The sequence below is a fragment of the Lampris incognitus genome, chromosome 10 (genome assembly GCF_029633865.1).
Source record: "Lampris incognitus isolate fLamInc1 chromosome 10, fLamInc1.hap2, whole genome shotgun sequence".
Classification (NCBI taxonomy): Eukaryota; Metazoa; Chordata; class Actinopteri; order Lampriformes; family Lampridae; genus Lampris; species Lampris incognitus.
Genome location: NC_079220.1, coordinates 3,073,063 through 3,087,929, shown reverse-complemented (window position 1 = coordinate 3,087,929; position 14,867 = coordinate 3,073,063). Strand labels below are relative to the sequence as shown.

The 14,867-nt window shown below is 45.3% G+C and overlaps 1 protein-coding gene across 1 annotated transcript in view; it reads left to right on the top strand.

The window, feature by feature from the left end:
- Positions 1 to 3,996: 3,996 nt before the first annotated feature.
- Positions 3,997 to 14,867, top strand: part of LOC130119526 (zinc finger protein 646-like) — a 42,756-nt gene continuing 31,885 nt past the window's right edge. Inside the window, exons 1-2 of the mRNA XM_056288051.1 lie at positions 3,997 to 4,217; positions 6,604 to 6,836. Coding sequence (XP_056144026.1) covers positions 4,083 to 4,217; positions 6,604 to 6,836 — 368 coding nt within the window. The 5' untranslated portion in view covers positions 3,997 to 4,082. The remainder of the gene's footprint in view (positions 4,218 to 6,603; positions 6,837 to 14,867) is intronic.

Here is a 14,867-nt window from a genome sequence, read left to right as displayed (position 1 = left end):
CCAGCCGAGGTACCTTCCCTGTCATAGGAGGTATTTTCATTTCATCAGAAACAAACCAGAGCACAGCGGACACTATCTCCCTGTGCATGGCAGCGACACCTCCCAATCCTCTATCCTCCTTTTTAGTTTGAGTCCGCATAAAGACCTGGGAAGGAGGTTCGGTCCCTCTGGAAGAAGGAGAAGGAGGTGCAGGAGGAGTCGGATCAAGCTGGACCACTTGTCTGGTTTATTTCAGCGTCAGAGCTGTTGCTTTTTGCCCCCGAAATACAAAAGAATATGACTAAAATAAACATACATTGATAATGAAGAAACTAACCCAGCCACTGAGGATGCACAAGCCAGCGCATTCTTATTGCCAATCCTAAGCCCCGATAAATGGGGAGTGTTGTGTCAGGAAGGGCATCTGGTGTAAATTCTTTGCCAAATCAAATATGCGAATCATAAATCAGCTTTGCAGACCAGATCGGTCGAGGCCCAGGTTACCAACGACCGCCACCGGTACTGTTGGCCAGCAGGGTGCTGATGGAAACTATGCTACTGTTGGGCAAAGGAGAAGGAGAGGAAGAAGGCATGTCCAGAGGCAGAGGGAGAGGAGGAAGGGTAGGAGTGTGGAGGTGAGAGTCAGAACTTTGAATGTTGGCACTATGACTGGTAAAGGGAGAGAGCTGGCTGATATGATGGAGGGAAGAAAGGTAGGCATGCTGTGTGTGCAAGAGACCAGGTGGAAGGGGAGTAAGGCCAGGAGCATCGGAGGTGGGTTCAAACTCTTCTACCATGGTGTGAATGGGAGGAGAAGGGGGGTAGGGGTAATTCTGAAGGAAGAGTATGTCAAGAGCGTGCTGGAGGTGAAGAGAGTGTCAGACAGAGTGATGAGTATGAAGCTGGAAATCGAAGGTGTATTGCTGAATGTTATCAGCGCATATGCCCCGCAAGTTGGGTGTGAGATGGAAGAGAAAGAAGAATTCTGGAGTGAGTTGGATGAAGTGGTGGAGAGGGTACCCAAGGGAACAGAGGTGATGGGCAGGTATGGAGTCAAGGAGAGGAATGTGGAAGGACAGATGGTGGTGGATTTTGTGAAAAGTATGGAAATGGCTGTGGTGAATACCTATTTCAAGAAGAGGGAGGAACACAGGGTGACGTACAAGAGTGGAGGAAAGTGCACACAGGTGGACTATATCTTATGTAGAAGGCGCGATCTAGAAGGGATTGGAGACTGCAAGGTGGTGACAGGGGAGAACGTAGCTAGGCAGCATCGGATGGTGGTCTGTAGGATGACTTTGGAGACCAAGAAGAGGAAGCGAGTGAAGGCAGCGCCAAAGATCAAATGGTGGAAGTTGAAGAAGGAAGACTGTTGTGTGGAGTTCAGGCAGGAGTTAAGACAGGCACTGCGTAGTAGTGAAGAGTTGCCAGATGGCTGGGCAACCACTGCAGAAATAGTGAGGGAGACAGCTAGGAAGGTAGTTGGTGTGTCATCAGGACAGAGGAAGGAAGACAAGGCGACTTGGTGGTGGAACAAGGAAGTACAGCAAAGTATACAGAGGAAGAGGTTGGCAAGGAAGAAGTGGGATAGTCAGAGAGATGAAGAAAGTACACAGGAGTACAAGGAGATGCAGCGTAAAGCAAAGAGAGAGGTGGCAAAGGCAAAGGAAAAGGTGTATGGTGAGTTGTATGACAGGTTAGACACTAAGGAAGGAGAAAAGGACTTGTACCGATTGGCTAGACAGAGGGACCGAGCTGGGAAGGATGTGCAGCAAGTTAGGGTGATCAAGGATAGAGATGGAAATGTGCTGACAAGCGAGGAGAGTGTGCTGAGAAGGTGGAAGGAGTACTTTGAGGGGCTGATGAATGAAGACAGTGTGAGAGAGAGAAGGTTGGATGATGTGGGGATAGTGAATCAGGAAGTGTGGCGGATTAGCAAGGAGGAAGTGAGGGAAGCTATGAAGAGGATGAAGAGTGGAAAGGCGGTTGGTCCAGATGACATACCTGTGGAGGCATGGAGATGTTTAGGAGAGATGGCAGTGGGAGTTTTAACTAGATTGTTTAACACAATCTTGGAAAGTGAGAGGATGCTGAGGAGTGGAGAAGAAGCATACTGGTACCGATTTTCAAGAACAAGGGTGATGTACAGAACTGTAGCATCTACAGAGGTATAAAGTTGATCAGCCACAGCATGAAGATATGGGAAAGAGTAATAGAAGCTGGGTTAAGAGGAGAGGTGATGATCAGCAGCAGCAGCAGTATGGTTTCATGCCAGGAAAGAGCACCACAGATGTGATGTTTGCTTTGAGAATGTTGATGGAGAAGTATAGAGGAGGCCAGAAAGAGTTGCATTGTGTCTTTGTGGATTTAGAGAAAGCAAACGACAGGGTGCCGAGAGAGGAGGTGTGGTGTTGTATGAGGAAGTCAGGACTGGCAGAGAAGTATGTAGGAGTGGTGCAGGATATGTATGAGGGCAGTGTGACAGTGGTGAGGTGTGTGGTTGGAGTGACAGATGGGTTCAAGGTGGAGGTGGGATTACATCAAGGATCGGCTCTGAGCCCTTTCTTGTTTGCAATGGTGATGGACAGGTTGACGGACGAGATCCGGCAGGAGTGTCCGTGGACTACGATGTTGCGGATGACATTGTGATGTGTAGTGAGAGTAGGGTGCAGGTGGAGGAGAGCCTGGAGAGGTGGAGGTATGCACTGGAGAGACGAGGAATGAAAGTCAGTAGGAGCAAGACGGAATACATATGTGTGAATGAGAGGGAGGACAGTGGAATGGTGAGGATGCAAGGAGTAGAGGTGACGAAGGTGTATGAGTTTAAATACTTTGGGTCAACTGTCCAAAGTAACGGGGAGTGCAGAAGAGAGGTGAAGAAGAGAGTGCAGGCAGGGCGGAGTGGGTGGAGAAGAGTGTCAGGAGTGATGTGTGACAGAAGGGTACCAGCAAGAATTAAAGGGAAGGTTTACAAGATGGTAGTGAGACCAGCTATGTTGTATGGTTTGGAGACAGTGGCACTGATGAAAAGACAGGAGGAGGAGCTGGAGGTGGCAGAGATGAAGATGATAAGATTTTCACTGGGATTGATGAAGAAGGACAGGATTAGGAACCAGTATATTAGAGGGACAGCTCAGGTTGGACGGTTTGGAGACAAAGCAAGAGAGGCAAAATTGAGATGGTTTGGACATGTGTGGAGGAGAGATGCTGGGTATACTGGGAGAAGGATGCTGAATATGGAGCTGCCAGGGAAGAGGAGAAGAGGAAGGCCAAAGAGGAGGTTTATGGATGTGGTGAGGGAGGACATGCAGGTGGCTGGTGTGACAGAGGAAGATGCAGAGGACAGAAAGAGATGGAAACGGATGATCCGGTGTGGTGACCCCTAACGGGAGCAGCCGAAAGTAGTAGTAGAAACTGTCTTCTTTCTTTTTTCTTTTTCTTTTTTTGATTACAGTCAGCCTAAAAATTGTGTTAGTAAGGAAATAGGTGCAAGTGCCATCATCAGTATTTTAAAGGCCCCACAAATTATTTTTTATGAGCTTAATTTGCATTATACTTTTCCCCCCAGATAATCATAATTTGTGATTTTATATTGAATTCCTGATTTACTCTATATTTTCATTACTCAATTCAATATATATATATATATATATATATATACACACACACACACACACACATATGTATGTATGTATGTATGTATGTATGTATGTATGTATGTATGTATGTATGTATGTATGGCATTTCTCCAAAAATTCTCGCGGACCATAAATCAACCCGTCACGGGCCGGACGTGGCCCGCGGGCCGCCTATTGGGGGACCCCCCGGAATAGACGTGTTGCGTTGCATTCACGTTTAGTGCGTAAATCCCATTCCTCTCCCCAGCCTCTTGAGCCGTTCACAAGTTCTTCCTCCAGGCCACCAGATGGCGGTAACGCGCCGATCCGGTCGATTTTTCCGCCGCCAAAACCGCTCGTCGCGCAGAAGAAATAATTTTCTTTTCGGGAAGAAGAAGGTGCCGACAAAGCGGCCTTGTTTTCCCGTACAACGGAAAACAGCAAATCCGAAAAACAAAAGCAAACAACAAACCCGAAAAAGCGACCATGTACGCTCGGACGAACGCCGGGGGAGCGCACGGTGACTTCCAAGACCGGAACGGGGTGAACTACGTGTCGCCGGCGGAGTCTTTCGGACACTGCTCCCAGTTGTTCTGGAAGAAGGACCCCAGTGACTCCGGAGTAAGAGCGCCGTTAGCTACAGTGAGCCGAGCCGAGCCGAGCCGAGCGGCGGCGTGTGTGTTGTTCTTGAGCGGATATTTAAAACGCCCACTCTTGCCGGTTCATCGGCGAAAAACGCCGCGTTCTCTCGGCAAGACATCCGCCGCCGGCGTCTCCGTGCGCCGTATTTCATTTGTAGCTGGAAGCGGTTAAAATCCGCCGAGCGCGTTAGCGTGAGGCTAACGCTCACGCCGAGCGGCCTAGTCTACCCGCACCGCGCACCCCGCCGTCCCGCGGCACCCGAGGACCCCCGCATACGTACCGGCGCCACATCACCGGGGGTCGCGTTCCGATTAAAAGGGTCGAAGGTTACGAGGCGAGCGTCGGATGAGCTTTACGCTTAGCCGAGACGAACGGAAGAGCCCTCTCTCACAACAAAACACACAAAAAAAATAGAAACACGGTGGATACACAGAGCCCGCTATTTCTGTCAAGATGTATAATGTGAATATTATTAGCTGGTTGGTTTTATCTTTATTGGGGGGAAAAAAAGAAAAGGTGAAGGAGTCGAGGCCTTTCGCGTAGCCGGTGAATGGCCCAAAGTAAACATGAGGAGGTCGCCCCACCGGAAGCCAGCCCGGAGGAGCGCTTCAGAAAGGGCTCTTTGTGAGCACGGGCTGTGTGGCTTCATTCACCATCATCACTCTTATTATTGCGCGTTACAGCCTCGATTTGGACTTGACTCTCCCTAACGCCTACGCTCCCACAACTTGAAGCATATGTATACTTTCACCACTTAATTTTCCTTTTCTTTTGTTTTTTTTGTTTTGTTTTTTTTTTGTTTTTTTTGGATAACATTTCGTGGTAGTGTCACTCAGTGAACTGGTGGGCAAGCATGCTCGTTACTTCTCTGCTGTTTGTGTAATTCCCTGATGCTCGGTCCGTTCCAGCTCAGTTTGTTGACTGTAAACGAAATGTCATTTACCAGAGTGTGCTCAAAGTCATTCAGTGGAATGCTGCATCTGTATGATGGCTATTTAGTCGTTGATATGATCCTTAACCCGCTGTGTGGTTGTTTCCTTACCGAGCCATACCACACCATTTGTCTTGAGTGTTTTGTGTAGCCTTTCAGTCAACCGCAGTTATTCCAAATTACTAATCATGTGAATTTAAACCCCCCTCTCGGTTAACCTGCCTTTACCGAACTCCTCGGTCGGTAATATTTATAAAGGGAAAACTGGAAGCCTTTGAAAATATCTTAAGATCCGATTGCATTCGTCCAGCACTTTTCCCACTCAGTGTGAAAGTTCTCGACACTGTACATAGCTTACCTTTTCCCATCTAATAGTAGAGACATGGCAGTTGTGGCCTGGAGGAACTGTTTACGCCTGGCACAAACTTGAAGCCACAGCACGTTTCTAATAACCTCCCCAAAGGTCTTTTAAGTGGTCAGTTTACAGTCCACCTCCAATACCTCCCCCCGATAGTGTGTTTCCAACTTGATTTCGGGTAAATAAGCACGATCACATGTCTATCCAAACACCCTCAGACTCAATTTAGGTGTGAAAGCTGTCATAGTTGCCAGCAAAAGTTGTTGTAAGCAGCCGTCAGTTGAAGTTGGATCCAGCCTGTTCTCTCAAATGTTTACCGTGGTAGTGCCGCATTACGACATGGCGTCTATATTGTGTGTACGGTGTGTATCGTTGCCTCACATCAACCGAGTTTGAGCAGACACCTGTACCCATGAAGTGAAGTCTATATGACAAGGAGGTTCTGCTCTCAGAAGAGGGCCCTGTGCACCAAGAAGTCAAACTGAAAACACAATGCACAGGTATATAGAAACGGCTTTTTAGAGATCCTTTGCGCTGAAGAGATTAAAAATGATAGGAACATAAATGCAAGAAATACTGACTCATTAGTTGGGGATTTTAAAAAAATACTGAAGTGGAAGTGATGTCAGTTTCCCAGTCCCATGTCATCATGGAAACTTGTGGGTGGTCAAACCAAATATGGAACATTTTATCAACAAATGAACTGCTTGGTTGGCCCAGTGGTTAGAAATTGTACTGTGTTTTAACTGGCGCAGGGTCGATCCCGACAATAATTGATATGTCACTTCAGTTGAATCGGTTATTTTGGGTGTATTTTCATCGATTGCAGGCGGGGGAAACCTCATTAGTACCTGTTTCAGCATCACTGGAGTTGGTTTATGAGTACAACTGTACAGGGAATCAACTCTAGGTCTCTTGGTTGGGGGGGGAACTAGCTCACTGACCATCAGATTATCCTGTCCTTGTAGTTTGTTATGTTTTATGCCTTTACCAGCTCTTTGTGTATGTGCATTGTCTCGCTCACTTTGGTCCTTCTCTCTCTCTCTCTCTCTCTCGTCTCTGTGTCTTCATGCTAGCCGAGCTCCACCATCAGTTGGTGCGACCAACTCCCCTCCTCTTCAGCCTCCCTCTCCGGCTCAAGTCTCTCCATGGACTCCCGAGCAACTTCAGCTACAACAGCAGCTTCAGCAGCGGCAGCAGATATGGACTCAGATGAGAGGCCCTATGCCTGCGACCTCTGCAACTGTGCCTACAAGCACGCCAGCTCCCTGCTCAACCACAAGCTCACCCACCGGACCGGAGACTTCAGGTGGAATTTAATCTTCCTTTCTGTCTGTGTCTTTGTCAGTCACTCTCGCTGACTTTTTTTTCTCTTGTCTATCACTTTGTCTATTGTTCTGTGTATCTGTATGTTTCTCAATCCATGTATCTATCACTGTAGCTAATGATCTGCCGATCTGCGCATTGGTGTATCTGTTTGTCTTCTCTTTCCAGTAGAAGCTGATTTAATTTATTATTTATCTGTTTCTTGTCTGTTTATTATAGAATAGCTACCTTTTCAACCTGAAATTTGTCTTGATAACGAGGCCTAAAGCTAGTTAGGAGTCAAAACTTTTTTGTTGGGTAGTAAAACGGTGGTTCTCTAGGATATGCATGTTTCCCCTATAACCAAAAATGGCACCAGTACAAATACTGAATACCATCACTTGGGGACCTGGTGTGGTGTTTGCGTGGAATGAAACTCGGCATACACATGGATTATGATAGTGCAGCACGGTAGGGTAAAATGCGTTGGAAGAATTCACTCATACAATCTGATATACTTCTGATTATGTTCACAGCTATTGATGAAACGTTATTTCAAAATGGGCCAGGGACACGTCACCCAGTATTACTGCATAGCAATAGCCCTCTCCTGTGATGTTATTAATATGGCACACTAGGGGTGCAACGGTACACATATTTGCACAGAACATTTTCAGTATGGGTCTTTGGTGCGGCACGCATGTGTACTGAATACGACATTGTTTTAACCACTGCACGTGCAGAACTTTTGTGTGTGCAAAACTTAATTTAAAACACCCGAGTTTCCTCCCCTAGCAACTTTTTCAAAGGACCGGGTGTTGTACATTCAGCCACCCCACTAAGCACACGTGCACACATGTGCACTTCACAGAGAGATATCTAGTAATTTATTACAGCATAGGCCAGTGGCGGCTGGTGCTAAAAAAAAATTTTGGGGGGGGGGGGCGCAATTTACCTTGGCGCAGCACACCTGACAGCTGCTTTAATGTCCACACAGTCACAGAGTTATTAAGAAGGACAATGTAGCCTATAGATTTTATCAGGGTTCGTAGATGGTGGATGATTGACAGTCGAGACGAGATGTCATGGTGGGTGTGAACATGATTGACAGCCAAGAATTGTCCAATCAAATTAGATCAATAACCATTAAAGCAATATCAATTCACTGTCAATAAAAGTGGGAGTGTCTGGGGCGCACAGAACTGCACCCCATGGGAAATCTGAAGAAACCAATCAGATAGCAGCCTCAGGTCACCTGCTTGCCACAAGTTTGGGGGTTTACATAAGGTATTGTTTGGCCGGCGCCCCTCACCCAGGAAGTATATGTATTCAGACAGAAATCAACTAAATACCATTTGAACCAATATTTAATGCCGCTGACAGACGCTGACACACTGAAAAACGTTTATTTCGTAATTATTTGCTTTATACAAACCCCAATTCCAGTGAAGTTGGGACATTGTGTAAAACGTAAATAAAAACAGTACACAATGATTTGCAAATCCTTTTCGACCTATATTCAATTGAATACACTACAAAGACAAGATACTTAATGTTCAAACTGATAAACTTTATTTTGAATTTGATGCCTGCGACATGTTCCAAAAAAAGCTGGGACAGGGGCATGTTCACCACTGTGTTATGTCACCTTTCCTTTTAACAGCACTCAATAAGCGTTTGGGAACTGAGGACACTAATTGTTCAAGCTTTGTAGGTGGAATTCTTTCCCATTCTTGCTTGATGTACGACTTCAGTTGCTTGACAGTCCGGGGTCTCCGTTGTCGTATTTTGTGCTTCATAATGCGCCACACATTTTCAATGGGAGACAGGTCTGGACTGCAGGCAGGCCAGTCTAGTACCTGCACTCTTTTACTACGAAGCCCCGCTGGTGTAACACGTGCAGAATGTGGCTTGGCATTGTCTTGCTGATATAAGCAGGAACATCCCTGAGAAAGACGTCACTTGGATGGCAGCACATGTTGCTCCAAAACCTGTATGTACCTTTCAGCATTAATGGTGCCTTCACAGATGTGCAAGTTACCCATGATGCCATGGGCACTAACACCCCCCCATACCATCACAGATGCTGGCTTTTGAACTTGCGCTGATAACAATCTGGATGGTCCTTTTCCTCTTTAGCCCGGAGGACGCGACGTCCATGATTTCCAAAAACAATGTGAAATGTGGACTCGTCAGACCACAGCACACTTTCCCACTTTGGGTCAGTCCATCTCAGATGAGCTCGGGCCCCGAGAAGCCGACGGCGTGTCTGGGTGGTGTTGATATCTGGCTTTGGCTTTGCATGGTGGAGTTTTAACTTGCACTTGTAGATGTAGCGACAAACTGTGTTAACTGACGATGGTTTTCCCAAGTGTTCCTGAGCCCACGTGGTAATATCCTTTACAGAATGATGTTGGTTTTTAATGCAGTGCCACCTGAGGGGTCGAAGGTCACGGGCATTCAATGTTGGTTTTCGGCCTTGCCGCTTACGTGCAGAGATTTCTCTGGATTCTCTGAATCTTTTGACGATATTATGGACTGGAGATGATGAAATCCCTAAATTCCTTGCAATTGTACGTTGAGAAACGTTGTTCTTAAACTGTTGGACTATTTGCTCACGCAGTTCACAAAGTGGTGAACCTTGCCCCATCCTTGCTTGTGAACAACTGAGCCTTTCGGGGATGCTCCTTTTATACCCAATCATGACACTAACCTGTTTACAATTAACCTGTGCACCTGTGGAATGTTCCAAAAAGGTGTTTTTTGAGCATTCCTCAACTTTCCCAGTCTTTTGTTGCCCCTGTCCCAGCTTCTTTGGAGCGTGTTGCAGGCATCAAATTCGAAATGAGTGAATATTTGCAAAAAGCGATAAAGTTTATCAGTTTGAACATTAAATATCTTGTCTTTGTAGTGTATTCAATTGAATATAGGTCGAAAAGGATTTGCAAATCATTGTATTCTGTTATTATTTACGTTTTACACAATGTCCCAACTTCATTGGAATTGGGGTTTGTACAACGACAGGTTTAAGTAGATTTTCATCTCTTGATGTTTGAAGGGGGCGGCACCCTAGCGCCCTGTACTGGCCAGCCGCCACTGGCATAGCCTCATAGTTATGGTGAACGCAGGTAAACCAGAGGTCGAAAGTCCTGTACAGTTCAATTACAGTTAATTTTCTAAATGCTGCACTTTAATGGTTATTTTATTATATTTTTCGTGCAACTGCTGCCATGGGCTCTGCGTTGTAAATTGTGGTCACTCACTTACTCATGGACAACCTTAGAGCGACACTGAGTAGGAATATGTAGTAGGATGCGCTTGCCGCTCACATCAGGTGTGCCGTGGGTCTGGGCGGTTTTGTGCTTGTTTGAGAGAATATTTTAAGTTTCACAGTCCTAATGTGAAGGTGAAAGCTGCCAATGTGATGCAAGTATAGAACAGTTCAAGTAGCTGATGTTCTAAATGCTGCACCGTAATGGAAGTTTTTTTATTTATTTCAGAGAATATTTTGATTTACTTTTAAGTAAATTTTACTTTTTTATTAGTAGGTTGCGGCCGGTTGCAGCAGTACTGACAGACTTTTTTTTTTTAGAAAGACACAGCCATACCTTAGCTTTTCTTTCTTTACCCCCCGCTGTACTGAAAATACCGAACCGTGACTTCAAACCGTGGTACATACCAACCCGTGGTTTTTGTGTAACACTAGACTCCTATGGTACACCTGGATCTGATTTATTTGTGGTGATAAAACGCCATTGGAAAACTGAAGTGAGACAAGAGACAGTCTTCATCCAAGAAGTCCCAGGTGTGAGTCCCTCTCTGACCAGCTTGTATCAAAAAGTAGGGTTGGGGCATCCAGGTAGCGTTGTGGTCTATTCCATTGCCTACCAACACGGGGATTGGCGGTTCGAATCCCCATGTTACCTCCGGCTTGGTCGGGCATCCCTGCAGACACAATTGGCCATGTCTGCAGGTAGGAAGCCGGATGTGTGTATGTGTCCTGGTCGCTGCACTAGCACCTCCTCTAGTCGGTCGGGGCACCTGTTCAGGGGGGAGGGGGAATAGCGTGATCCTCCCACGCGCTATGTCACCTAGGTGAAACTCCTCACTGCCAGGTGAAAAGAAGCAGCTGGTGACTCCACATGTATCGGAGGAGACGTGGTAGTCTGCAGCCCTCCCTGGATCGCTAGAGGGGGTGGAGCAGCGAGCAGGATGGCTTGAAAGAGGGGTAAGTGGCCAAGTACAGTTGGGGAGAAAAAGGGGGAAAGATTAGAAAATAAAAAAGTAGGGTTGGGTATTGTTTGAGAATTTTTGATACCGATACCTTTAATTCAATACAATACCTTCATGATACTTTTCCCGATACTTTGTATCATGAAACCCTTGTAGGATTATCAGCCATCTTTTCTATCAATTATTATACAGTGAGCACCATAATTCGTTGAACAGTGACACATTGTGTTATTTTGGTTCTGTATTTCTAGCACTTTGAGATTGAAAGAATACGAGGACAATGAGGTCAACGGGCAGACTGGCAGTTTTAATGTGGATTGTATTTTGACAGGACCCTCTCACATCAATACACAAGTTGCAGTAATTGGTATCTGTCCATTCAGTTATAATTCTTATGGAGGAAAATCATCATATCTGCCTTTGCTGGGAGGAGACGAGCCCTTTCCACACTAATTGTGTCCTCAGCTGTTAGGAACGTGCGCTCAACTGGAGTGGAGGATGCTTGGGGGAACACAAGTACCTAGCACTACGGTCAAACAAGATCAGCTAAATCTCTTTCTCGCCAACCACCAGATTACTCTATTTGTTGAGGTCAACACATCAGATAGGCTTCTATACAGCTCCAACTCCTTTCTTGTCCTCTCTGCATTAGGTTGCGTGTTGGTGCTGGCACCTTCCACATAACCACTGATGGTTAGGGCCTGGTCTTCTTCCACAAAGAGTTCACCGAGTGCAGGCACGAGAGTCCACCTCTTTTGCGGTGGAATCTTGGGAAAAACAGTAGATGAAAGCAACATGGCTCAGAATGAAAACACTCAGACATAGGACAGTGGTGTGGCATTGAGATCATCATACACATAATTCTTCCTTAGCACCTCACATAATCCATCATCCTCATTCTTTTCTAGTGCTGCCTCTTCTTTCTCCTCTGCCTGGCCATCGTCATATTGATGTTCCTTTATAAATAGAAAGAGATATGTTTACAATTACTTCCATACATAAGTGTCCATAAGATAGTCTATTGGCTTAGTATAAACCCCTCTAATGTGCCTGTCTTTCCTCAAGCCTCGCCCACACAGCAGCATCCTGGACTTTAGCTTTAAACCGCGGATCCGTAGCAGTGACCTCTTCCAGGAATGCCTGAATCTTTGGCTCCTGTTTGAGCAAATAATAAGACTTACAAGTCAAACTCAAGTAGTGGGGGCAATTCTAGTCAGTTAAACCTTCACTATTTATTATTAGTATTACTAGAATTCCCTTCAGTTTCTCTCTACAGGTAAGTAGGTATGACAGGTATAAAGGTTTAAAAGGAGTTGGGTTTATGTAGCTTGCACATTTTCCAATAGGTAAGTGTAGCAGGTCAGTATATTAGGTTCAGCATAGAGGTACGACTTACTGTTGGTAGGCTTAGGGTTGTGTAGCCCACCAGAACTGGATTCTGCAGCAGAAAAACTCAGCTGATTCTGACAAAAAGAAATAAATAAAATCAGAGTAAATGTTTGTTGAAATTAAGACCCTGTAAATTCAAATTTAAGAAGATGTAATGAATTTTAAGGCCTAATATTTGTAACATTGAATTTAAGACATTTTAAGACCCACAGACAGGCACCCTGAACTTGCTTTGTACCGCTTAGAGAGGTCATCCCAGATTTTCCTCTTGACAGTCGCAGAGAAGGAGTCCTCACCTCATAGGGGGAACTGGGGGGAATAACGTGATCCTCCCACACGCTACGTCCCCCTGATGAAACTCCTCATTGTCGGGTGAAACAAAGCAGCTGGCAACTCCACATGTATCGGAGGAGACGTGGTAGTCTGCAGCCCTCCCCGTCTCGGCGGAAGGGGTGGAGCAGCGACCAGGACAGCTCGGAAGAGTAGGGTAATTGGGGAGAAAAGGGGGGGGGCAGCTATCCCTTTAGATAAAAGCAAATCAAGGGTGTTACCACTGCAATAATTTAGAGGGTAGGTGCCCATCCACCTACCCTCTAAATCCCCCCCCCCCCCATCAGTGCTGGTCAGTTGTTGACAGACACTGGCTGTCAACATTTAACTGAAATGGCACTTAAATGGACTGTGTTGTTAATTGTTTGTGCTTTTTTTTGTTCTCTCTGTTTTTATGTTTTTAGTGGTATCGTTTTTAGGGAATTTTTAGATATATGTTTTTGTCTTCCCTGTTGCACTGCTGTGGGCTGGGAGAAATGACATTTCATTTTTATTTATATGCCCAGGTACATAATGAAATGACAATAAACAAAATCTTGAATAAGGCAAGTCTTCAACAAACTGAGCGAACCCAAAAGTATCAACTAGTGCCAGAAAGGTTTTACTTAGAGGATCAACAGCCTCATTCAGGTGAATATTGAAATCACCAAGAATCAGAATCTCATCAGAATGAGTAACAAGACGGAGACAATTTCTTCATGAAATAGTGAGTATGAGCCACAAAGTCGATCACAATGTGGACTGGGCAAAGTCTTCATGGCTAGGGGAGATGGACTTAGAATAAGAGCCTCATAAGATTTGACTTTAGTTTCAAGTTTAGAGGTTAAATTGAAAATAGTCTTATATATTAAGGCAACACCCCCACCTTCTTTATTTGCCCGATCTACATGAGTATAAGTATGATCGGGTGGGGAAGCTTCATTTAAGGGAAGGAAAACATTTGGTTTTAGCCATGTTTCACATAACCCAATCATATTGAAACTATGTTCAAGAATTAGATCATTTATTAGTAAGGCTTTGGTAGACACTGATCTGATATTTATGAAACCAAATTTAAGGGTCTTGCTGAAGTGATCAGTAGTAGGCAAAACGTTAGAGCTACCAATAGGTGAAATATTAATTGGAATTAGTCACCTTGTATTGACAGTTTTAATGACCTACGCTTTGGACAATATGTGGTCACACTTTTGATAACATTAGATGTTTGATTTTGTAGTTTATTAGATACTTTTGTTAAACATTTCACCACCACCAGTGGTAGGAATGATTATTAGGTTATTGTGATTCACATATTTAGGAGAGGAGAGCTTGGGAGCAATACAACAGGATAGGGAGACGGTCTCAGTGTTATAGACTAAGCTGCAATCTGATAATCTGTACTATGAGAAATTTTCTGACTGAACATATTAATTAAACTAGTTGATTCCACAGCCGCACTAGGTTTAAACCTGGCAGGCTCTCTAATCACCTCTAACCTGCTGAATGATAAGTCCCTAGTGTCAAAAATAAACGTAGACAGTTATCTATATTGCTAAACAAAAGAGTGGTGCCGTCCCCAATAGGGTGAATGCCGTCCGCTTTCAGTAGATAAGGGCAGCCCCAGAAAGGCCAGTTATCAACAAAGCGGAATCGCTGCTCATTACAGTAACATACCAGCCGGCGGTTCATTGAGGTGAGCCTACTGTGCATCTCATCATTACTCCTCATGGATAAGGGAACAGACAATTAATTGATGTCGAGACGTCTTTCTGGCAAACTCAAGTGTCCTGACTAGGCTGGCTTTTGTGATCTCTGATTGCTTCATCCTAGCATTATTGGTGCCGGCATGAATAACAGTGTTGCTGAAAGTAGTAGTGCTGTATACCTGGGTTCCCTGATTTTCCGTCCCCGATGCCCGCACCCTAAGATTATCCTCTACATCGTAGACTCTGACCCCAGGTAAACAAGTGAACCAAGGCTGGCGAAGCTAATCTGATATTGCCGGTAATGGAGTCTCCTATCACTAGTGTGCGTTGCTTTACTCTGTCGACAGGAGCAGTAGAGGCACGTTGACCGGTAGGACTACCAACAGGGCTGGTGGGGG